At 38.4% G+C, this 24,679-nt stretch overlaps 2 protein-coding genes across 5 annotated transcripts in view; one reads left to right on the top strand and one right to left on the bottom strand.

Annotated features, from left to right (window-relative positions):
* SLC35A5 (solute carrier family 35 member A5) overlaps positions 1 to 8,730 on the top strand; it is a 39,338-nt gene extending 30,608 nt beyond the window's left edge. For all 4 annotated transcript variants that reach the window (XM_072614006.1, XM_072614003.1, XM_072614004.1 and 1 more), the window contains 3 exons: positions 2,511 to 2,578; positions 5,295 to 6,078; positions 7,578 to 8,730. In XM_072614006.1, coding sequence (XP_072470107.1) covers positions 2,514 to 2,578; positions 5,295 to 6,078; positions 7,578 to 7,646 — 918 coding nt within the window. In that variant the 5' untranslated portion in view covers positions 2,511 to 2,513 and the 3' untranslated portion in view covers positions 7,647 to 8,730. The remainder of the gene's footprint in view (positions 1 to 2,510; positions 2,579 to 5,294; positions 6,079 to 7,577) is intronic.
* Positions 5,522 to 24,028, bottom strand: LOC140506643 (speedy protein E4A-like). Its single transcript, XM_072614008.1, has 8 exons — positions 23,859 to 24,028; positions 21,277 to 21,504; positions 20,727 to 20,785; positions 18,909 to 18,994; positions 17,861 to 18,035; positions 14,901 to 15,025; positions 9,965 to 10,101; positions 5,522 to 5,612 (listed from the first exon to the last, which is right to left on the bottom strand). Exons 1-6 carry the CDS (start codon positions 23,869 to 23,871, stop codon positions 14,966 to 14,968), a joined length of 621 nt encoding a protein of 206 aa, XP_072470109.1. The 5' UTR covers positions 23,872 to 24,028; the 3' UTR covers positions 5,522 to 5,612; positions 9,965 to 10,101; positions 14,901 to 14,965.
* Positions 24,029 to 24,679: the final 651 nt, after the last annotated feature.

Genomic DNA, 24,679 nt, shown 5'->3' with positions numbered 1-24,679 from the left:
CAAATATTTATGGTGGCTAGTGGTACTGAGAATTCAAAGGCAAAAATCTGTGCCATCAAGAACTTATGTTATACAGGGAAGGATTTCATGAGAGAAGGAGAGCTCTAAAAATTGGAGTGGATCAGGAATGGCTTCACATTGGAAGTGGTACCTGAGTTATACCCTGAATGAAACCAGGCATTAAGACATAGAATTGCTAAGAGGACAACGCAGACATGGGGGCTAGCTCATATAAATTTGAAAGTCAGATTTGAGGAATAGCTACTAGGCCAGTTTAGCTGAAAGATAAAGTAGTTGGGACAGGAGGGAGAGGGAAGAAGGGAGCTAATACAAAAGAAGTCAGCAGACTTAGTTTAATAGTCAATGGTATATGTTATTAATAATAATTAATATTCATTAAGTGCCTCCTGTGGGCAGGCACTGTGCTAAGCCCTGGGGATACAAAAAAAGGCAAAAGAAGGTCCCTCCTGTAGAGGAACTCACAATCTCATGGGATTAGGATAAGGACTTTAAATGCCAGATTGAAGCCTTTAAATGCTAAATTAAGAAAGTTAAATTTATCTAGAATCATCTATCCTCAAAAATTTAGAGCTGGAAGCAACCTCAAAAGCCATATAGTCCAACTCCCTCATTTTACCATTGAAGAAACTGAGACTCAGAGGGATTAAGTAATGACATAGGGAGCCAATGAAGATTTCTGAATAGTTGGTGTTTGGCAAGACTGGACAAGAGGACAAGAAATTCAAGGATAGAGGAGAGTATATAATTGAATTGAACAATCATAGGATCAAGCTTGAAAGAAAAAAAGTAGGGCCATAGCAGGGGTAATGGTTTAGAGAAGGGGCAGGATGGAGCAATTAAGTCCCTGGTAAGAATGAAGCATAAAAGATAAAAGGATAGGTGGAATTTCAAAGTTCTGTATTTTCAACAGAATACGTATGGTTGACCAAGGGTTTCACTATCCTGTGTCTAACTGAGGTGGAACTGAATGTATAAATTATAGATATGAAGAAGTTAGTAATGTCAACATGTATATATTGAAGCCCCAAGTAGAAGAACAAGGGGTCAGGTGAAGAGAATATTGTGAGCTAGGTACTGAACTTGTTGAGAAAGGGTGAAATTAATTGAATGCTAGCATTCAAGCTAAACCTGTTGGCTATATACCAAGATCACCATTGTTTGTATTGCTGGGTCTGCCTATAAGAATCCTGACAGAGCTTCACAATTATTCAACATTTTGACAATTAGTAATTGATGTTTGGTGAGGAAAATAAACTTATGATTTATGTTATACACTGATCAGTTTGAATGACTTTCTCTTATGGAGGGGTCGTCATAAGAGTTTGGGGAATATTAAATGTGGTAAAGTCTATTCTATATTAAAGTGGTGAAGTTATTCATATTTATGTAAAATATTGCTGATTTTGAAAGCCAAGATCTTTAAAAACTGAATATTAACTAGTTTCTATATGATTAAAATCATATATCAGAAGATCTTAGATTTTAGATTGAAAAGAACCTGAGAAGCCATCTAGTCCAATCCCCTCATTTTACAGATAAGGAAACAGGTACAGTGACTTGCCCAAGAACACAAAGATATAGACATAGAATTTGAACCCAGGCCCTCCAACTCGAGAGCTAGTGCTCTTTCCATTGTACCATATTTCCTCAAAATAAGGGGAAAAATAAGTGGAGTCCAAAGGAAGTCAACTCTTAATTTTGAAGAAAACACCAAGAACCTAGTCAATTAAAGTCTGAAAATTTGGTTCAGTTCCTTAGTTCCTTTCACAGTTTATTAACTAACTAGACTTGTTGTTCAGTTGTTTCAGTCATGTCTGACTCTTCCTCATCCCATTTGGGCTTTTCTTGCCATTTTCCTCTCCAGCGCATTTTACAGATGAGGAAACTATGGCAAACAGGGTGAAGTAACTTACCCAGGGTCACACAGCTGGCAAGTATTTGAGGATGGATTTGAACTCATGAGGATGAGTCTTCCTGATCCCAAGCCCAGTGCTCTATGCATAGCCACCTAGCTGCCTCAAACTAACCTACAAGATAATTTATTCCTCACCTGTTTTGGGAGCATAATAGTAACTGACCCCTGCCTGTCTCATGGAAATCAATGAGAAGTGTCAAAGAAACACTTTGAGAACTTGAGATATGCATTGTGAATATGAAATTTGATGAAAATTGTTCTCTATACTGCTCACTTAGCTTCCAAAACCAAGCCTTTAGAATTTATGTCTATCTCTGGATTTGCACATGCAGATTGTTTACATGAGCAAGCCCTTACAGGGGATCGTGGATTTTCAAGGTTTGTCTAATATTTGATTATATCTGCATAAATTTACCCAGCAATAACAACGGAACTTAATCCTCTAGTGAAAGAGCTGCCCTAATAACCTCTATATTTTGACCAGAAAGCCTTTTTGTCAAGTGAACACCAAGTTGAGAGATTTCTGAGGTCATTACTTTGTTTCCTTGTAACCCTATCTTCTGTTTCTTTCTAGGCCATGGCTGTGCTCTTCTCAAATTTTAGCATTATAACAACAGCTCTTCTATTCAGGATAGTGCTCAAGTAAGTAACTTACTGTGAAAGCATATATCATACTGTAAAATTGCCTCACCGTGTTTCAGATGATATACCCTGAATACCAGAATCTCAGAGTACAATTTGGATTTTTTTCCTAGTTGTGTTTGCTGTATTGGACAAGTTATTTAACCTATCTGGAAAGCAGGCAAACTCAAGTCACAGCTCTAGTGAAAATTTGACCAAATCCCTTTGAAAAAATATATTAAGTAGTTGGAGCTCTTCTAAAGAAAGATGATTGCACAAGGTATTGTTAGTATTTATTTTTGAGGCTCTGGCTTTCTGCAAATAGTTCATAAGAATCCTAGTATCCTTAAGGCTTCTGAGCCTTTCCATTCATCTTTCTTCCCCATGCTCCCATTCCCCCAATTCAAGTATGAGTTCCTTAAGATCAGAGACTATCTTGATTTCTCTGTTTGTATCCCCATGCTTCACTGGCACCAGGCTTAACAACAGAAGCACTTATAAACTGGATTTTCATTCATTCATCCTCCCAAAGCCTCATGTGTAAGTGTGGGAAGTCATGAGTTTCCTAATATGTTTTTAGTTTGGGAGATAGGGCTACAAAGTGCCTTATGTCATATATTAAAGTATTTTTTTAATTGTAGCTTTTCTTATTTTAAAAATAGCTCTTCAGACAAGGAATTTGGTATGTTGCAAATAGACTGTAGAGTAATAATAATAGACTTACATTTTTCATAGTATGATAAAGCTATCTTTCAGATTTCTGTGGAACAAATTATCTCATTCTAAGCTAGTTAGAAAGTTAACAAACTACAAAAGGAATTGAATCAAATTTTCAGTCTTTAATGGAGAAACTAATCTCTGCACCATATTTTAATAATAATATTTTAAAATTAAGGCCAATAGGTCTTATAAACTTTGTTAATTAGGCATTATTTCAGAATTCAGTCACTGAAGTATCATAAATTAAAATAATGATTAGCTTACTTTTATCTATTGCTTTTAACTTTGTCAAATGCTGTATAGTCATTGTCTCTTTTGAGGATCTTAGCAAACTTATGAGGAAGGTAGAGGAGGTATCATTTCCCCTCGTTCATAGATTAGAGTTGCATGACTTGCCCAAGCTCAGACAACTAGCAAATTGAAGTGATGAGACTCTAGGTGAGATCTTTTGGGTCCGAAGTTTAGTCTTTTTTTCTAACATACCACACTGCCTCCATTTGAAGCTTATGGTTCTCCAGGTCTTTAATCCTCCTTAATTCTAATCAAATGACATTATATTCATTGCTTTTCCTTTATGGTTTTAACATGGCACTCTTTTTTTTTTGTTTGATTCCTCAAACTGCAGGTCACATCTGTACCTGACTATGACTAATCAGTTGTGATATACAATTGTCAGGCTTAATCTGATCAAAAAATGATAAATAATATGGTACCTTCAGCACCTCTCCAAATCTGAGGAACTCCTTGAGGATTTTTCCTTTGCTCAGAGGAAATTTTCTTTTATTCTCCTTAAGCGGGGATGGGAGGTGGGGAGTGATGGGGGTCATATTTAGGGGGATGGGGAGAATCTTCATTAAAATTCTTCTCATCTAAATTAGTAAAAGTATAGTACTTTTTTAACACTTTCAAAGACTTTATATGCATTTATTTATGAATTATGAAACTGAAATTCTTAACTACCAGGTAGTTTATGGAGCTTTTCAGAAATATATTTTGAAATATTTGCAAATTACATTCAGTTTTGTGAATAGGTATACAAAACTTCTTAAACTGTGGGTCACAACCCCAAAGTGCTGAATGGGAAAAGTTTAAGAAACCCTGTTCTAGAAAATAGCTCTGTCTGTCAAGCAAATATCTATGGACAATAGTATTTTCCTATCAATTTCCATTGTAAAATTGAATATATATTACTTTGGTGTGTGGGGGAAGAGAATGGGGTCCCAAGTCATAATGAAAATCCCATTTAAAGCAATAAACTTTTTTAACATCACAATTTGTCAAGTTAAAACCATTTTATGATAGCATTTTTTTCAGTGTCCAGTAATTAAACACAGAATAAGCAGAATACTCAAAACTTCATTTTCATTTTGGATCAGACCACTTGAAAACTATATGCCCTGACTTTTGCCTGGTGATTTTTTGGTCACTAGTGTTCTCTCTAACATGCAGCAGCTATTTCCTTCCCAATCCTCAAGTGTTTAGATATTTATGTTAAGGAATTAAATTTGACATTTAGTTGTGCAAATCTATCCATGCTGTAATATTTCTTTTTCAACAGCTTTTGATACTTAAAGATGTTTATTTTCTTACTAATTTGTTATGAATCTGATGCTTTCCCAAGATTGTGATGCAGTGATCTGTGAGTACAGCTTTCAAGAACCCTATCACTATATGTCGAGAACACAGCCAACCAAACAGTAGGGAAGAAAGTCAGTCTGAACTTGTAAAATAGGATAATTAGACATAGAAGTTAGAAGAAAGGGTTCTGAGATGAGTTTCAGTGTGAGGTAACCCAGTGACCTGAAGGGAAGAATGTCTTGTAAATATTGATTAAAAGCCTAAGTTTAAGACCCAGAAATATCAATTTCCTTTGAACTTGGGCATCAGGGGATTATTTGAGAGCAGTGCAGGATTTAGTAATACAAATACTAATGAGATGGTTTTAATGATAAGTATAAAAGATATTGGGTTAAATACACCAAGTCAGTATGGTCTTATGTTTTTCCTTTGTGTATAGGCGATATCTCACCTGGATACAATGGGCTTCTCTGCTGATTCTCTTTTTGTCAATTGTGGCCTTGACTATGGGGAATGAAAATACACACTTGACAAGACATAGATTTCATCATGATGCCTTTTTCAGCTCATCCAACTCTTGCTTCCTCCTCACAAGGCCACTCAGTGGGTGCCATGGAAAAGACAATTGCACAGCAAAGCAATGGACTCTTCCTGAAGTCAAGTGGAATACCACTGCCAGGACTTTCAGTCGTATCCGCCTGGGCCTGGGTCATGCGCTTGTGATAGCTCAGTGTTTTATTTCCTCGATGGCCAACATCTATAATGAAAAGATATTCAAGGAAGGGGACCAACTTACTGAAAATATCTTTATACAAAATAGCAAACTCTATGCCTTTGGAGTGTTTTTCAATGGACTGACCCTAAGCCTTCAGACTACTAACCGTGGCCAAATGGAGAATTGTGGGATTTTTTATGGCCACAATGCATTTTCAGTAGCACTTATTTTTGTCACTGCTCTCCAGGGTCTCTCAGTAGCCTTTATTTTGAAATTCCTGGATAATATGTTTCATGTTCTGATGGCTCAAATCACAACAGTGATAATCACTGCAGTATCTGTTCTGGTCTTTGACTTTAAACCATCTTTGGAATTCTTTTTGGAAGCTCCAACAGTCCTTCTTTCTATATTTATTTATAACTCTAGTAAATCTAGAAGCCTGGTATATACTCCTATGCAAGAGAGGACCAAAGATCTAAGTGGCAATCTCTGGGAACGGTCAAGTGGGGTAAGTCCTAAAATGTTACTTTCTGTCCCCACCACTAGAATTTTAGGGGTGCTTATTAAAAATAAAAAGATGAGTTAATTTCTTGAATCTCTGAAAATATATTTTAGGCAAGCAAATATTTTTCACATATCTGGACAAGAAGCAAGGTTTTATATAGGAAGCAAAAAATATAACCCAAAATCCTAGTCTTATGATCTATTTGAGGAAATGACATTTAAACATGGAAAGGTAAATAATAATACATAAATAAACCTAATTGATCTCCTTAATTTTCCCTTCATTCATGCATAATAATAATGAATATAGTGCTTACTGTGTACGAGACACTGTGCTAAGGGCTTTGCAGCTATTATCTTATTTGGTCTTCACAACAGCCTTGCAAGATAGGTGCTTTTATCATAATTTTACAGGTGAGGAAACTGAGGCAAACAGAGGTTAAATGACTTGCCCTGGGTTACACAGTTAGTAAATGTCTAAGACTAAATTCCACATGTCTGTAACATGGCATTACAGTTCTGTCATACATCATATGACAAGATTATTTTTAGTAGGGAAAAGCTTTTATAGACAAAATGGACATTTAATTTGAATATCAGTTGATTGTGGTAGATAAGAGTCCTGATCATCTTACTGGGGTGAATGAGAGTGAGACTTGTTGGTTATTTAAACAAAGATGCATAAGCCCTTTTGAGGGCAACAGCTCTTTATTCTTGTATCAGACCTAGCACTCCACACAGTGCATTAAACACAGTAGTTATGTAATAAATGTTTATTGGATGAATAACACATCTCCTACCCTTTATTTAGCCATGTATGAACTATTTTCTCATATATACATACATACTTTTAAATATTTTAAATAATTAACATTTTACTCTTCCTTTGGAAAATGTTCCCATAGCTCCATAAGCTCCCTGAACAGAGGGGTTTTCCTTCAGTGCTGTGAACTGTATTCTTGGTGACAGAGCTATTGCTTGGCAGAAAAAGTTTGGAAGTGACTATTTCAGACTCAATTTTCTGCCCAAGTGAAAGATACCAATCTTTTGCTCTACCTTTTGGTTGAAAAATAACAAGTGTTTATTGTCCTTGTTATCTAAAAGATATAGCCAACGGTTTTCAAGGACCTTTGAAAAGGATAACTCTTCAAGGGAGGAGAGGGAGGATGAGCAGGAGGGAAGAATTTTGAGGGGGTTTTTTGTGGTTGTTGTTTTTTTGTCTATAGCCATTACTGGTAATGACCACCAGAGTGTGCTATCTACATTTTTTTTAAACTGGCCAAGTATCAGGGTGGTTTTAAGTTTGCAGTATATCTCTATTATAAAATGAGTTTTGTGAGATCTTTGGTAGCTGGTTCTGCAAGCTATAAATATGCCTTTTTGATCTGACAGAAGGAGCTTAGCAAAACAAAGCTTATCATTTCACCCCTTCAGGAGCCTTTGAAAATTATAATTATAGTTCATTATTTTAAGGTATTATTCATTTCCACATATTTCCTTTAGGATGGAGAAGAACTGGAACTTCTGACTAAACCGAGCGATGACAATGAATCAGAAGATGATGCTTTCTAGTTGAGACCCGGAACAAGTGGCAGTTCTCAAGAATCAGCTGTTCATTTGGAATGTTTTCCTGTTTACTTTTAGCTTTGATAGAGAATACTTCTCGAAGACCAGAGGCTCCAGGAAATAACTATGGTATTGGGGCACACTTTCTGATTCAATGTGAAATATTTACAGGGTATCCTCAAAGTGCCAAAAAATATGCAGTATACACTTTAGCTAGCCCTCTAAACTTGTAGAAAAAATGCATGGCAGTCTCTCAAGGACTTGTAACTTCATTAGTGTGGCAGCTCCTTCTACAAATACAAATCATAGTCTGTCTCTAGTTTGTAGTGTCAGAATTTCCTAAGGTTCAGAGAAGTTGATATTCACCTCGCCAAAAAGTGCTCTTCTGCCCTGAGGGAAGGATAAATCTTTTGTTTTTCTCTCTATAGATATAGAGAGAATTACCTAAGTAACTAACTCCCTTACATTTTGAGGGTACAGTGATCTCTTTATTTTTCTCTTAAGGGACACGGGGACCCTTAATCAAATTTTTGCTTTAAAGGATCCAAATTTCTTATGACTCAGAAGAATGTAGGATTTGTATATTCTTTTTTCTTTTGCCAAAGAATTAATTTTTTTTCTAAAACTAAATGTCCAAATTTGAATTTTATGGGCTTCATGAGCAATAAGATTTTAGTGATTGTTGTGTAAACTTCTTAAGTGAACAACAATTCCCAGATCACTGTAGTTGCCACTTGTACCCAATAGTTTATTCATTGGAACAAGCAGGAGCTTATTTCTCCATTAAAAATCTCCAAAAAATTATGTCAAGTTCATTATTTTTGAATACAGTTAAAACAAATTCAATGAATATTTTATTAATATGTTTGTGAATTATTAAGCTGTGTTTGTGACAGGTGTGTGTCTGCATCCTGCATCATATTCCTTCAGAGAGATGAGAATTGATTCAAAGTTAGAACAGTGTGAATGCAACTCTGATGCCTGAATGACAGTTCCTCAAGTGGAGGACTTTGAAAACAAGTATTAATATCGTACAGATATGAACGAATTATTTTAAAACAGGAAGACTTAATAAAACATTTTACAATAATTTGTATCACTTTCATTCTTTTTCAGAATATTTTCACATATAATGGTATACTTATTTGAATAATAATTAAGTAATAGTACTATATGATAGGGTGGGTAGGATTTTTTTCCATTTTCCAGGTTAAGAAATTGAGCCAAAGAGAAGGTAACTTGCTCAAGCTCGAATAACAGTATGATGGAGCTGGCTCTAAAACTCAAGTCTCCTGATCACAGATTAGCGCTATTTCTGGTACATCACATCATGATACAAGAAGGTGAACCTACTGTACTAAAGCTTATCTGGTCTCACCTTCCTAGATTCCTTCTTTAGGATGGAAGCTGTACCAGAAGCCCTCTGAGGTTCTGTAATATTCTGTGGTTAACAACCTACAACCAATAAACTGAATCTTGTTCCTTCACTGATTGAATAGCCTATAATTTGATTCAGACCACAAGTAATATCAGGTATGTCAGCAATGATTCTACGGACTCATGTGCCTGTCTGACCTAGCTGCTTCTCTTTCAAGAATATGGTCAGGCTTTGAGCTAAGTCAGGGACACAGCCACTACTGCCATCTGGTTTCACAGAGTATCCTTCATTTGAGCAGCTAGGCAGCACAGTGGATAGAGTCCTTTGCCGGGGTCAGGAGGACCTGAGTTCAGATCTGGCTTCAGATAATTACTAGCCATGTGACCCTGGGCAAATCACTTGACTCTATTTGCCTTAGTTTCCTCATCTGTAAAATGAGCTGAGAAAGAAATGGCAAACTACTCCAGTGTCTTTGCCAAGAAAATCCCAAATGAAGTTTCTCTCCAAAAGGAGAGTTAAACACAACAAACTACTCAGCAACAAAATTCCCTGGCTCGGATGTCTGTTGTGGCATTAGCCCAGATCTCATAGCCACAGGGAAGTCTGACCCTCTGTGCCAAAGTTGCCAACAATTGTTTGCTTTTTCCCCCTTAGAAACCATCTGATATATAGATATATCAGTGAGTTAAGGTTAATTTAACAGTATTTATGAAACACCTACTATGTGTAATGCAGTGCCTGCAGAGAGCTTACCTTCTATTGGAAAACACACGTACACAGATAAATACAAGGAAAATTGAGAGTAGAATGAAAACACTTACAACTAGGGCTTCCATATTCTTCTATTTCCCCATCCTTAATTAAAATCAGGACAGACCTTTGGAAAACTATGAAATTGGTTTTCTTCCCTCCCCCTAGTCCTGCTTTCAGGTCTCATAGTGCTCACCACTTAGTAGTTTCCTCTCTCTTTTCTGCTGTAATACCATGTTTTTTTTGTTTTGTTTTTTCTCATGCTCAGGCCCCAAATCCTCCATGCCTCTTTTGGAATAGGTTTTTCCTGCCAGGCTCCACTCTTAGTTGTTTCTCATTTCAGAAAGAAAAATAAAAATCTGTGTTAATCAAAGTCAGAAAACCTTAAGGACTCTATACTGGAGAAGAGTTCTTGGTAACTTCACCCCTCAGACCTCATATAGTAATTTGTGTTTCTCTACTGTCCTTAGGTATTTAAAACCAGATGGATCTGTGATTTCTTTGAAGACAATTCCTAGTGAGGAAACTCCCTCTAATAATGCAAATCAACAACTCTTTTGCAACTTAGAATCTTAGAAAGTTGCCTTTCCATATATGTTATGTGTATTTCATTTCCCCCAGTAGACTTGAATTCCCTAAGGTAAGATACTATACCTTGTCTAAATCTTGTATCTTACTGAGTGCCTAGCACAGTGTTTATTTAATATTTAATTATTTATTTAATATTTAATTGAATTTATTTTATTTAAAATTGAGTTTAATTTATTTAATATTTAATTGAATTCTCTACCATATAGGTATATATAGGTATAGGTACATATATATATATACATACATATAAGTATATCTGCACATATAGGAATATCTGTCACTGACTTTTTGTGACAAATTGGTAAAACAATTCAATTCATTCAATAAACATTGATTTTCACTGCTGAAGTGTGTAGGGCACCCAGGCTACAAAGACAAAAACATAGGCTTTACCCTTGGAGAAAGTTACATTGTGTTAGAGAAACAACATGTACGCAGATAAGTAAATATAAGGTTTTGAGGAAGAGAAAACACTTACAGTCTTCCTCCACAAACATGGTCCCCAGAAAACTAAACCCAGGTTCAAACCATGCTTTGGGTCAATATCCAAGCTCACAAACCCCCATTTGCAGTTTCTCTTATCTAGCTAAACTTTAAAATACTAACTCAAAGCAAAATCATTTAACATAGTAGCAAAATAAATAGCAAGGGATACACACATATCCTATACACGCATGGACATGCTCTCCCATACAGTGAGAATTGGGCAAGAGATAAAAGATAGCCCAGACAACTCATGGTCCCAGTGCCAGCCCCTTACTGAAACACCTCTCTGAAACTGCTGGATGTTCTCCAAAAGGCTTGTGATGTCATTTGCTGGTTATCCACTGACCTGTTACTGCCAAACTCACAATGACTAAGAGCTGCTATGTGACCTCTTCACTGCAGGGCAGTGATGAGAGCCCTTTAGGGAAATTGTTCATAGCCTCAAAGCTATTTCTTTTTTTTAAAAAATAAATTTCTACTGATGATGTACATTTTTTTTTAACATCACTATACCAGTATCTCTCATGTAACTCTTTCCCAGAAACCCATCCCACTTAACAAAGAGTATTTTTAAGATTTAAAAAAAAAAAGGAAAGAATCAGCATAATTGGTCAATATGTCAACAAAAATCTGAAAAATAAGTGCAATGTGCAGCACTTGTGAACCTCTGACCACTATAAAAAGGTAGAGTGGGAGTATTTTTCTCATATCTCTTCTTTCAAGGTATATTTATTCTTTATAATTTTTCAGCATTCAGTTTTGATTTGGGTGTGATTCCTTTCATTTACACTGTGGTCACTATGTATATTGTTTTCTATATTCTATAGACCTTTCCATGTTTCTTTGTATTTGTCATTTCTTACAGCATGTTAATATTCCATTATATTCATGTGCCATAATTTATTTAGACGTTCCCTGAGTGATGGGCATTTACTTTGTTTCCAGTTCTTTGCTATCACAAAAAATGCTGCTATAAATATTTAGGTACATATAGCAACTTTTTTTTTAATCAATGGCCTCCATGGGATACAAGACAGGTAATGAAATTTCTGAGTCTAAGGCTGTAGATGTATTAAGTCACCTCTTTTGTATAATTTCACATTGGTCTCCAAAATGCTTGTACTGATCCACAACTCTATCAAATACCTATGTTCTCATACTCTCTCCAACACTGACTATTCCTGTCTTTTGTCATCTTTGCCAGTTTACAAGGTTTAAGGTGAAATCTCAGCATTGTTTCGATTTGTATTCTCTTATTATTAGTGATGTAGAGCATTTTTTCATGTGATTAATAGTTTGCAATTCTTTTGAGGTCTTTTTCTATATCCTTTGATTGTTGGTCTGTTGGGAATGGCTTTTATGTGTGTATGTATACGTATGTAAAATAATTGACAGATATATTAATTATATATTTATATAGGTATATATGTACAGTTAAAGGATATATGTGTATATATCTTTGCTGGGGTTGGAAGCTCAATTCCATGTGGACAGTCTCGGGTGGGTAAAGGTGGGAACTTCTAAATCTTAGAGTTCTCACGAGACCCCCCAGGAAACGACTGGGAATCGAGGTGAACCAAGCTATCTCGTGTATTTCCACCTCTTCCCGTGAGAGACGTGATGGGAGAGAGCTCTCCCCGCCCTCGAGATTGTCCCGGATCTGGGCACACCTAACAGGCATGGTATTCAGATGCAAACTATGCGACTGGAGAACTTAAGTAGGATCAGGAAAGCCCGAAAGCTCTCTTGGGCGGAGGGGCGCGGAGCGGACAGGACACAAGGCTCCGCTTTTCCTCTCTCCTCTCTCCCCTCCCCCTCTCTCCCCACTTATACTTCTACTTCCAATCTCTTATTGTAAGATCTTTGCCTCCTTGGGAGATCTTTCTCTTTCCCTCCTAAGGAAGAATTCCCCTGCACTTGTAACTAGACCCTGAAATAAAGCTCAACCCTTGTTCGACTCTGGGACGTCCTTTCTCTCATACGAGCATCCGGTTTGGCCAACCGAAGACCTCTGATAGAGGTAAGGGAAGACTCGGGTAGCCCACAGGCCTCTAGGCCTGGCATATCTTTACATACATACATATACATTTAGATATGTTATCTATATCTTGATTACCAAACTCTTACCAATGCAAAGAATTTTTTCCCATTTTACTACTTCCTATTTTATTTAAGGTCCACTTATTTTGTTTGTGCAGAAACTTTTCAGTTTCATGTAATCAGTGTTATCCACGCTATTATAATTGCCTCTGTCTCCTGTTTTATCAAGAATAATACATCCTATCTGTAGCTGTGAGAGGTATATGACCTGCTTCTCTTCTATTATTTAATAGTAGTATCATTATGACCTTTAATATTAAGGACACATATCTAGAATGTGTTGTGGGAAATGGTTTAAGGTGTTAGTCTAAGCCTAATTTCTGCTTTAAGGCTATTTCAGCCAATAAGGAGAGAGTTCTTCCCTTTGCTTCCACCAAAAGTCATTCCCTCAGGCCAATCCAGTATTTGTGTAAGGTTGAATAGATTCAACTCTTTCATACCCATGACAACAAGTTTAGGTCTATAACAGATTACCTTGGAGCTTCACTTGTCAAGATTGGAGTGGGTAAGGTAGAACTGGTGATCTTTGTTCTACTTTCCTTTTATTTTCCCTTGAAACTAGATGTCTATCTCACCTAGACTGGATGATGTATAGCAGCCACTCAACAGGCTAGACCCCACTGCTAAACTGCATGGAAGCTTTGACTTGTTCTGTTTCAAATCTGAGCTGGTTTACCCCTCCTCAGGCAACCTGGTGGCTGGTGACTCTCAAGCAGTCACCATATGTGCCAAACTTGACACCAACACAATGTCTTTAGCCCCCATTGCAGTTCAGAATCCCCAAGATCAAGCAATTCACCAGTCTTACCTTCCCCACCAGCAGGGATTAAAGGTATGTATACTACTATGCCTGATACCTCTGATCTGCCTTCCTATAGCTTCACCAAACTCATATCTCTCCCTATGCTAACAACCTGGGGAACTGGAAGGCTTTGCTGAGATGATGACCTAGCTGAATATTGAAGAAAGATGATTCTGAGAAGTGAAGGCAGAGTGCATTCTATATTTAGAGAATAACCTGTTCTCTAAAGGCACAGAAACTGAAAATATAATGTCAAGTTCTGGGAGTAACTCAATTTGTCTGAAGTATAAAGGTTTGTGAAGGAGAATAAAATGAAGTATCTGGAAAAATAGATTGGACTTTAATCATGGAGGGCTTTAAAAGCTAAGCCGAGATCTTTGCATTTTATCCCAAAGTCAATATGAGGCTGCAATCTCCCTTATAGGAAAGTCAATTCCAGCAGACTTCTGCTGATGAACCAAAGCCAGTGTCTTATTCTGAAGTGTTTAGTACTGACCTATGATCTACCTATTTTTTTTTATAACCTCTCACTTTTAAGTACTTACAGATTGGACTAGAAAATGTTCCTCTTGAGTGATTATGATTCTTTTAACAGAGACTTAGCCCTTAAACTAAGCTAAATTCCAGGTTTCTCATTTAGGTTGTCCCACCTGGATAGCTTAGCCACACAATTTCCCTTGCAATTTTGAATCACTCTCATGATTCTGAAAAAAATCATATTCTAATTCCTTCCAAAAGTGGGATGACTCATACCTTATTCAGCTTGGTATCCATTTCAATATACAGCTTAGAGCATTAGCTCACTGAGAAATCACACCTAAGTTGTCTTTGGTGTGTTAGTACAGTTGAGCTTCAGTGTGTTCTCATCTGGCTCAGACAGCATATAAACAAATTATTTGTGAATATCAGACAAGTGGTACCCACTTGGATCCCAGATGGACACATTTCCTGGGACATGCCATCATCACTTGGTCAGGTCACTTTTCTAATAGGTACGCCTAGAAATAATATACCTCAGAATCTCTGTTTCCAAATAAATACAGCGGTATCTTAAAACTGAATTCCTGTAGGAAGCAGGCAACCAATTATTATAAAGTTACTCTGTCCTTGGTGAGTGAGCAAGGGAGTGGGGCTGTCAAGACTAGATACTTACCCTTGGTTGTTGGAATGTGGGCCATCCATTCTATTCCCTCCATCCCACCCTCCTGGTGCTGAAGTTTAAGTGAGGAGGTCTCGGTCCCTGTCCCAGACCCAGTGTGTAGGGACCTGGGCTTGGATCTAAAAGCAAATTAGATAAAAAGGTAAGAAGTTTTTGTGACATTTCCCCTTCAATCCTGTGTCATGTCCTTTCCAACGTTAGTTAAATCAAATGTTTGTCACTGACCATACACAAAAATCCTTCGATTAGAGTTTAGTAACACTGTATTCTATGCCTGCCTTAACTGCCTTTCCTCTCTCAGGCATTACTTCCTGTTGATCTTAGCAATGTAGTATAGTGAATAACAATGCCACTGCTGCATTAGCACAGAGTTAGGAAGATTTGAGTTCAAATCCCACTTCAGACATCCACTAACTATGTGATCCTATCCTTATTTCTTCATCTGTAAAATGAGGAGGGGATGGGGATGAACTTAAGAGCATCTCAAGTCCCAGCTTTAAATCTGTGATCCTTTCCCTCATATTTTTTGTTCACATCTGTTCCTCATCACCTTATTCCTTGAGAGTAAATCAAGACACTTTCTTTATCCTACTTTTTGAGGTTTTTATATCAATTGGCTCCAGCCTTTTTTCACACTTTGTACCTCCCCAATACCTACCTTTTATCTACTTTTCCTACTTTCACTCCTATCTGCACTCAAGTCTTCCTGTACTTCCCCAGGTATGATGGAAGAGAGCACTAGTCTTAGAGTCAAACGACCTAAGTTCAATCCTGGCAATAACACTTTTTAGCTGCACAACTTCTTACAAATGGATTAAGCTACCTCTCTATGCCTGTGAAATGGATACCTTTTTTTTTTTAAAGACTATTGGCAGAACAAAAACCTTAAAGTGCCGTATAAATGTTTATTATCATTTTATCCCATTACCAGTCTCTACCTCTTTCTTCCTTCACAAAAACTCCTGAAATCTCCCCTTTAAATCTCTCCTTCACTTTCCTGGTCAAATGGAAATAAAAAAATTTATGCACCTCCTGTGCATAAATAATAATATTATGCAGCACTCTAGGGTTTACAAAGTGTTTTTGCATGCATTATTGCATTGAATCCTCACAACCCTGAGAAATAATGATGACAGATATGCTTATTCTCATTTTACAGATAAGCAAAAAGAGACAGAATAGAAGTGACTTTCCAATGGTCACATACCTAGTATTAGAGATGAGAGTCAGATCAAGGTTTCTCCTGACTCCATATTCTGCACCAATGCTATCTCCCCAATTCTAACCTTGATTCTGCACCTGGTAGACTGTGAAGAAGCATCCCAGACATAGGAGCTTCTTAGGATTTGAAGTTAGAAGGGATTTTAAGGAATCATGGTAACCTGTATTTCCATATGAGTAAATCCTGAGAGGTTAAGCAATTTCCCAAGGTTGCAAAAATTTTAAATAGAGTCAGGAAATAGTGAATAGTAGAGTCCAGATCCTCTGACTTTTTCCATCATACCATTTCCCCACTTTAATATTCATATTTTCACCATTGTGTGTAATCCCTCCACTAAGGCAGATCTCAACCCCTCTATCTTCATGTGCCTTAGCAGGCAGCTTAATTGAGGGATGAGACATCAGAAAAAAAGAATTTGGTGAAAGGACAAGACACAGCCTCCCATATTAAAACCACCGACTACACAAAAGAAGCCTATCATGAGACAGTGAATAGCAACCTAGCTTTTGAGTCAGAAGGTCTCAGTTGAGGTATTGCTTGCACCACTTTGGGCAAACCACCTGTCCTCTCTAAACTTCAATCTTCTTGTCTTTAAAAAAGTGAAATAGTGAAACCTACATACCCTCAAGGTGTTTGTCAGTCAATAAACAAGAAGTACCCCCTAAGTGCCAGGTACTGTTCTGAACACTGAGGAGTCAAAGGAAGGTAAAAGACAGTCCCTGCTCTTGAGGTGCCCAGTCTAATAGGAGAAGAATGTAGAAATAGCTATGTAAATATGCTATGTACAGGATAAATTGAAAATAACAGGGGAAAGGTGGTGGAATTAAGAGGGAGCAGGAATAACTTCCTATAGAAGATAAGAGTTTTAGTTGGGACTTTAAGGAAGCTGGAGAAACTAATAGGCAGAGATGAGGAGGAAGGGAATTCTAGATATGGGAGAAAGCCACAGAAAACACCTGGAGCTGAGAGATGGTGAGCCTTGTATGATGAACAGCAAAGAGGTCAGTGTCACTGAGTGGAGGAGTACATTTAGTGATGATGTGTAGGAAGACTAGAAATGAAGGAGGGGCCTAGATTCTAAAGGGCTTTGAATGCCAGAGGAGTTCATATTTGATCCTAGAAATGATAGAGATCCACTGGAGTTCATTGGGGAGGGGAAGGTGGAGTGTCATGGTCAGACCAGTACTTTAGGAAGATTGCTTTGATAGCTGAGTGGAGAATGACCAGGAGTTCAAGAGACTGTGTCTGAAAGACCAGTTACTGAGCTATTGTGTGTAAACACATATACTCACATATCAAGGTGAGTAAAGTCCTAACTTCAGAGTTGTAAGTGCCACAAAATGTACATGGCATAAGGGAAAGACCACTAGATTTGTAATTAGAGGATATGTGTTCAAATCCTGTGCCTGTCACTCACAACATATGTGATCTTGGGGAAGTCACCCTACCTCTCTAGACTTATTTCCTTATCTGTAAAATAAAGGAGTTGGACTTGAACCCTGAGGTCCCTTCTAGTTCACAACCTCCTCTTGTTTTTCATCTTCTTCTATTCTCCCTTCATGGGCAGTGACATTTCTGTGTCTTGCTTATTTTAGGTTTTCCTGTTTTCTTTTAATGAAAACTCTTAGGAGATGAGGATGAACATGAACAGTTTTTCTTCTTTTGAGTTCTGATCATACCCCATGTCAATGTCACAGCCTCCCAGTGAAACCACCCACCACCAGGCACTCACTTCATCACAGATCTGGCGAGTGACAAGAACTCTCCAATTCATTGCCACAATGAATTTTCTCTGTACCCGCCGGAAATCATAGTAGAGATTATGCCACAGTCTCTTTCCAAAGAGGGCAGGCATCATATTGAATTTAGATTTCATGTCATCCTCCTCAATTTGATTGGCGATGAATCTGCCGTAAAGGAAGGAGAAACTAGTAATGACAGACCACTCAGAACCAGTAAAATGTGGCAGTAGAGAACTAAGGAAAAAGCACCCAAAATAATCCAGATAATACACAGATTAGGAACTAAAAACAGCTTTACCCCAAACAAATCTCATCAGAATCGATTTTAAATCAACAAGCCCTAGAAAGTCTATATAAGAAGAAACAAGAGATAGGGTCTGGAACAGAGATTCTTAATCTGGGGTCCACAGAGATTTCAGTGAGTCCATGAACTTGGAATTCATAATATTTTTTGATGGTTGTATTTCAATATAATTGGTTTCCTTCTTAAACTCATGTATTTTATTTTATGCATTGAAAACATTGTTTGAAGATGAGATCCAAGTCTTCGCTTCATTGCCAAAGGGAACCATGACACACACAAAAAGGGCAAGATTCTACAATCTTGGTCTACAATCTGGTGAGTCATCAGGTATGGTCAAATTGCAGTAATATAATGAACATTCATACTTAAGGAGGAGGGTTCTCCAAAGTAGGGAAGGTGAATCATTAATAGACCATTCAAGATTTCTGGTGGCCCTCACAAAGACTCTTGAATCCTAATTTTACTTCCTCCAATTCTGTATGCTCTAAACTAGGACTTCAAGACCAGACTCAATACTTGATTTCTTCCCTTCCCCTTCTATATATCCACAATGCAGATAAATCAGCAGTCTCTGCTGCCTAGGTTAGCTCAGGGAATTGTTGGAATGGAAGAGAAGGCATGGGTTCTCATCACACCTAAAGTAGTGATCCATCTGACTGGGAGAGCCTGTGACTTTCAACATTTATTTAAATAGGTGGAGGGGATAAGAGTTCTGACTCTTGAGAAATACTCACAGTGCCACAAAAAAATGGATCCGGTTATAGGTGTGAGCAGGAAGTCTCACCCGGCCGAAATATTCTACAACTATGGAGAGCAGGTACTGATAAAAGAAAAGGACATAGTCAATGAGGCAAACTCAGGAAATTGTAGACTCAGAGAGCTGAAAGAGACTTTTGAGGCCCTCCAGTGCAAATGTAGCCCCTCATTCTATAGATCAGTAAACTAAGGTCCAGAGAGCATGATTTTTCTCAAGACAAACTAGTATTAATGTTGGCAGTAGGTTAAGCAGTTGTCTATGTGGTTTGACAAGCTCCCCATATCTAAAAAGGGCCCCAGCATAATCTACCAATGTCTGGAGTCCTTAACTGGTCAAAGAAAGGCAGGGCCATTATCTCCAGAGGGTCCTTGAAAGGGCCTCCACAGACTGGCTGTTACCACATTTTCCAGTTTTACCTCCTATTACTCTCTCTCACATAACTTTAAAACACAGCCAAGCTGGACTACTAACTATTCCCTAAGCACATCCCAAATTTTCCTATCTCTGTGCTTTTGGCAAAGGTGTTTCTTAGACCCAGAATGCCCTTTCCTTTTATCTTTGATACTTGAAATTGTACCCAACTTTTAAAGCTCAGCTCAAATGCTAAAACGCTGAAGAGTATAAAAGCAACAAATTCTGGGTGCCTTGACATGGAAAAAAGAGTAAGAACTAGACAAGAGTAATGGGGAAGGGGAGAATGTAGCGAGAGTATAGGGTGGACATAGAAGGGGAGCTTACCATAAAGAGCAAACTACTTCAATGCAGGGAATTGTTGGAATGGAAGGGGCAGCATAGGCCCCCATCACACATAAAGCAATAATCCATCTGACTGGGAGAGCCTGTGATTTCCAGTGTTTATTTAGATAGGTGGAGGGCATGAGGGAGCTAGGCAACACAATGGAAGGATCTGAAATGAGGAGGACCTAAGTTGAAATCTGGCCTAGATGTGTGGGTAAGTCATTTAATCTCCACCTGCCTCATTTGTAAAGTGGAGATAATAATAGCACCTACTTCCTATGATTGTTTTGAGAATAAAATGAGATATTTGTAAAGCACTTTGAAAATCATAAAACATTATTATATAGCTTTTTATTTATACAAATAAAATATATTAGCTTATATATTTTATTTAAATGCTATTTACATAGCATTTATAGGCTATGTTATAAAAAAAAAAGTTGCAGTCATCTCTGCCCATCATTTTCTCTATGGCTAGCACTGGTCCTAGTATGATCATTTTAATGGAAAGGAGCTCAAGTGTGGGTTGGGCTAAGCAAAAACTAAGAAAGAACTTCCTCTTCCCACATCATGATCAACATCATTAATACCCAGCATTTCTATAATGCTTTAAGGTTTACATTATCTCACTTGATCCCATGAGGGAAACTTACTGCCTACTATCCCAAAGGCCAAATACTTGGAAAATTTATGCAACCCCTCTGCCCAGAGGCTGTCTTGAAAGAAGTAGAGAGGCAAAGTTTCCTTGACTTTAAGGATGTCATTGAGCTACAAGGAAACCACATGTAGAGACCACAGGTCCAGAGGAAACTACTGGCCATACCTCCACAAGGCCCTTGAATGCCAGTGCTGTAGCACAGCCTACAGGTGATAGAACAATCAGCCAAAGCATGGGGCCCAGCTTGGCCTTGAGAACACTTTACCTCAATTTCCCCAACCCTCTGAATCTGAGTCCTCTAAAGTCTCAGGTAGACATGCTACAGGAGGTCCTTCCTACCCCAGTATTACAGAGTGAAAACAGATCCCATAAAGAAGTGTCCAGGGAAGCTGCAGATACCTTATCAGCCACTTTAAAATGGCTATCCGAGTCCAAGAATTTCCTAATGACTGGGTCTTCTGTGGAGAAGAAAGACTGAATCAGAACAGGGAGAGGAAAACATGAACACTCCCACCCCAGAGGAGAGCTCTGGGCACAGGTACATATGCCAGGACACCTTGAAGCTGGGCTGTAGGTGCCTCTCTCCTTGTAGAAGCAGGAACAATGGACTAAATTGGTGACAGATCTAATTGTCAGAAAGTTTGTTTTAGAGTTGAATGAAATCTGTCTGTCTGTGGAATTAGCTCACTGATCCTAATTCTACCTTTTGGAAAGTCCCCCTTTCCCTTTGAGGACTAGTGACTTGGTCTGCACCCAGACAAGAGTTCTAGGTAGGAAATGGAGCCCTCTGCCCATCTCAACTCTAGATGTGGTTGAATTAATTTAAATTTGACCTTCTTGGGGTTTAGGTTCTTGGGCATTATGTTCATTGTTAGCAGACAGACTCTGAACATCTGGAATGTAGTTGGGCAAATATGAAACAGGAGTTCTTGATATTGGTGTCTCTTACCCAGGAGTCTGAAGAAAGCCTCTAAGTCTTCTGGGCGGAAATCAGCAATTTTTCTCCTTTTCAGAACAACCTTTGTGTCTGTTGACTCAATCACTGACCACACCTTCCTCTTTCTTTTCTTTTTACTCTCACTCCTTTCTTCTGAGAGAGATGGAGACTGTGTGATGTCCCCTGAGGTTGAGGGTACATAACTCTCTGTCGTGACCTTGGGAGTAGTCAGCAAGGAAGCTACTGAGAAAAAAATCAGAATTCAAAAAAAAAGAAGGCACCAGAGAGGGTCCTCATTGCCTCATCTGGCGCTCACAACATTGAAGATGTTTTTACAGATGAGAACTTGAGGCTTAGAGATATTAATATACTTGAACCTCTCTCGTTAGTCACATTACTAGTAACTAGGAGCACTGAGACTTGAACCCAGATCTTCTGACCAAGTTCAGGGCTCTTCCAAGGTGTCTATATAACAAACGAGCTGGCTACCCAAATGGTAGGAATACTAACGGAGGATGGTTGAACTATGTGGTGGTTATTGCATCCGTTAAACAGAGGGGTCACTACCTCCTGAAGTATCTGAGACTCAATCCTAAATCATCTCTCAGGGTTGGTGCCCTGACCCCTTATGCTTAATCCCACAGGTCACCAGTGGACTACCACTTATTAATACCTGAGGAGAATCACTGGATAATCCACCTAGCATTGCTCTGAGTTCTCTGCCACCTAGACAGCTAAAATAGAGCGCAGTACCTGGAGTCAGGGAAACCTGGATTCACATCTTGCCTCAGACATATCTTTGGCTGTGTGATCCTGGCAAGTCACTTAAATTCTATCCTCCTCCTCGTAAAATGGGGGTAATAAGAGCACCTACAATAGGGTTGTTGGATGGATCAAATGAGATATTCACAAGGCATTTTGCAAGCCTTAAAGCACCATAAATGTCCTAGGCCTGCTGATCATCCCAGTTTTCCCACAGTTTGGTCTTCTTGCCATCCTTTCTCACATAAATCCCTGCCCTGATCAACTTTGATAAAACGCAGATTTTTACTCAAGGAGACAACAAACTGGGCTGCTATTATGTGTGTTCTCCAATACGCCCTGTGCTTTTCTAAAAGCCTCCAATCTTTGCTTACACCATCCTTGATAATCTCTCTGCCGTTCCCACTTACTGAAATCCTACCCTTACTGAAATCACTCATGGACTAGCTTGAATGTCACCTCCTCCATGAAGTCATCCCTGATCAATCCCAGCTGAAAGGGATACCTCTCTTTCCCTTGAAAGCACTTGGCTCCTAGGATATCTTTCTTGGGCACTGATCATGGTTTGTTTTGTTTGTTGGCTATTGTGTGCATCATTTCCTTTATTATGTTTGTAAACTCCTTAGCAACACAGACCATGTCTTATTCAGTTTTGTATTTCCCTTTTCATAGAGCATATGTCTAATAAATTTCTATTACATGCAACTAACGAAGATTTGGAAAAAGTGAAATACATGGGGATAAAACCTAGTAATGACAATATTTATATGGAGATTTGATTCACTTGTTACCCTTTCTAAAATGACCTATGTAAGAGTGAAAATGATAGCTCATTGTATAGTTTTCTAAGGTTCATAAAATGTTTTTTACATAAATTATTTTATGTAATATTCACAACAGCCTTGTGAGGTAAATTGCTATTTATTGTCATTAGATATTATCATCTTCACTCTATAGATAAGGCACCAGGGGCTTCAATTAATTGACTTGCCTGAGGTCACCCAGCTGTAAGTGTGGGAGACTGAATTGGAAGCCAGATCTTCCCTGACTTTCCACAACAGTGCACTGCCTAAATAAATGGGATATAGAAGAGGCGCCCAGGGGGGAGGGAGCCAAAGACAAGCATAACTTACTTCATAGAAACAGAGACTCTGAGAACTAGAAGGAAACTTATCCCAATGCCTCTTATTGTACAGGTAAGGAAAGGTTAATGCAGAGAAGTGTGGTTAGTTTTTATATGTCACTTAGGCAGACAGCAACAAAGCCAGGATTGGAAACCAAATATCCTATCCCCATGACAGCACTGTGGCATCATACTGCCATTTCCCTAGCACCACTCCACATCTTTCAAAATTATCCTTCATGCTACCTTTGGCTGATATGCCATAGGCCAGGGTTCTTTAATCTGGAGTCCACGAATTTGTTTGTTTTTAATACTTTGATCATTGTATTTTAATATAATTGGTTTCTTTTAATCCTGTGTCTTTAATGTGTTTAAAAATATTATTCTGAGAGGGGGTCCACAGATTTCACCAGATTGCCAAAGGGGTCTCTGATGCAAAAATGGTTAAGAACCCCTATTATAAGTGTTATATGTTATAAGTATATAGGATACTATATCTTAGGGGATGAGGAATCATTCATCTGCCATCCTTGAGGAAGGAGCTAAGGCGATTGCTCTTTTCTGCTTGCATCGTTTGTGCAAAGCCCTGATTGTCTAGGATATCACAGAACTATCTCACAGGTGACCATACTAGAGGGACATTTTTAAAATACTCCAGGAGCCCGAATCAATCCCAGCCCCTCACAGCCTTCTTTGTCTCCTTACCTACCTGAACTTTCCATGGCAGCTCTAGCCTATCTAATAAAAACTTCTGGGGGTTTTCTGAGATGGGAGTGACAGCCACACTCAAAGCAGTATCCAAGCTGATTGGGTTTTCCCAGTTCTCTGTGTCTTCAGGAATCTACTGTCCCCATCAAATCTCTTTCTGTCTCTTTGCCACAGGTTATAATGAACAGGCGACACTGTCTGAGCACTGAGCTTAGTTGAACGTTTGGATCCAAACGGACCTAAAGGTTCTGGGCTATGCATGAGACTTGCATTCTCAGGTGACATCAGACAGTTCTACATGAGAACTGGTAACACAGCTCAAATTCAAATGGCCACATGAAACTTCCAAGGCCCATCATTCCAACATGTGGGACAGAGTGGTTGGAAGGAGTTGCAGTGAGGGAAAAAGGAAGAAGAAAATTACTTTGGTGGGATCAAGGAAGGTGAGTCAATAGGATCTCCATCTTAGGAAATCTAGGATTTGCGAGGGCTTCCCAGAAAATTATGACCTTTCTCACTTACACACAGGTCAGATCTTAAAACAACATCCAAGCTCACACTTCTCCAAGGTATTCTCCTGAGTATGTTTTCCTTTCTGAGATGTCCAAACAAGTTCTATTGACCCCAAGGAGGTCCAAACCTTCTACCTGAAAGATCATGGATGTATCTTCCCGATGAAATAATATCATGAAGTGGCATCAGCTTCAGACACACTATCCCACACTCCTTTACTGCTGCCTGGGGAGTGGGCTGTGGAGAGTTGGTGAAATGAAATAGTTACTTCATTAATTAATTAATTAACCATTAATGCCCAGAATTAGA

This window comes from Notamacropus eugenii, chromosome 5, assembly GCF_028372415.1.
Source record: "Notamacropus eugenii isolate mMacEug1 chromosome 5, mMacEug1.pri_v2, whole genome shotgun sequence".
Classification (NCBI taxonomy): Eukaryota; Metazoa; Chordata; class Mammalia; order Diprotodontia; family Macropodidae; genus Notamacropus; species Notamacropus eugenii.
This window is presented reverse-complemented; position numbering and strand designations above follow the sequence as displayed.

Bases quoted from the DNA above. Each gene is read 5' to 3' on its own strand.
- LOC140506643 (XM_072614008.1), bottom strand. The intron at 20,786-21,276 runs GTAAGAGACACC...TCTTCTCCACAG, and splicing joins GGCTTTCTTCAGACTCCTGG to AAGACCCAGTCATTAGGAAA. The intron at 18,036-18,908 runs GTGAGTATTTCT...CCTTTACGGCAG, and splicing joins ATCCATTTTTTTGTGGCACT to ATTCATCGCCAATCAAATTG.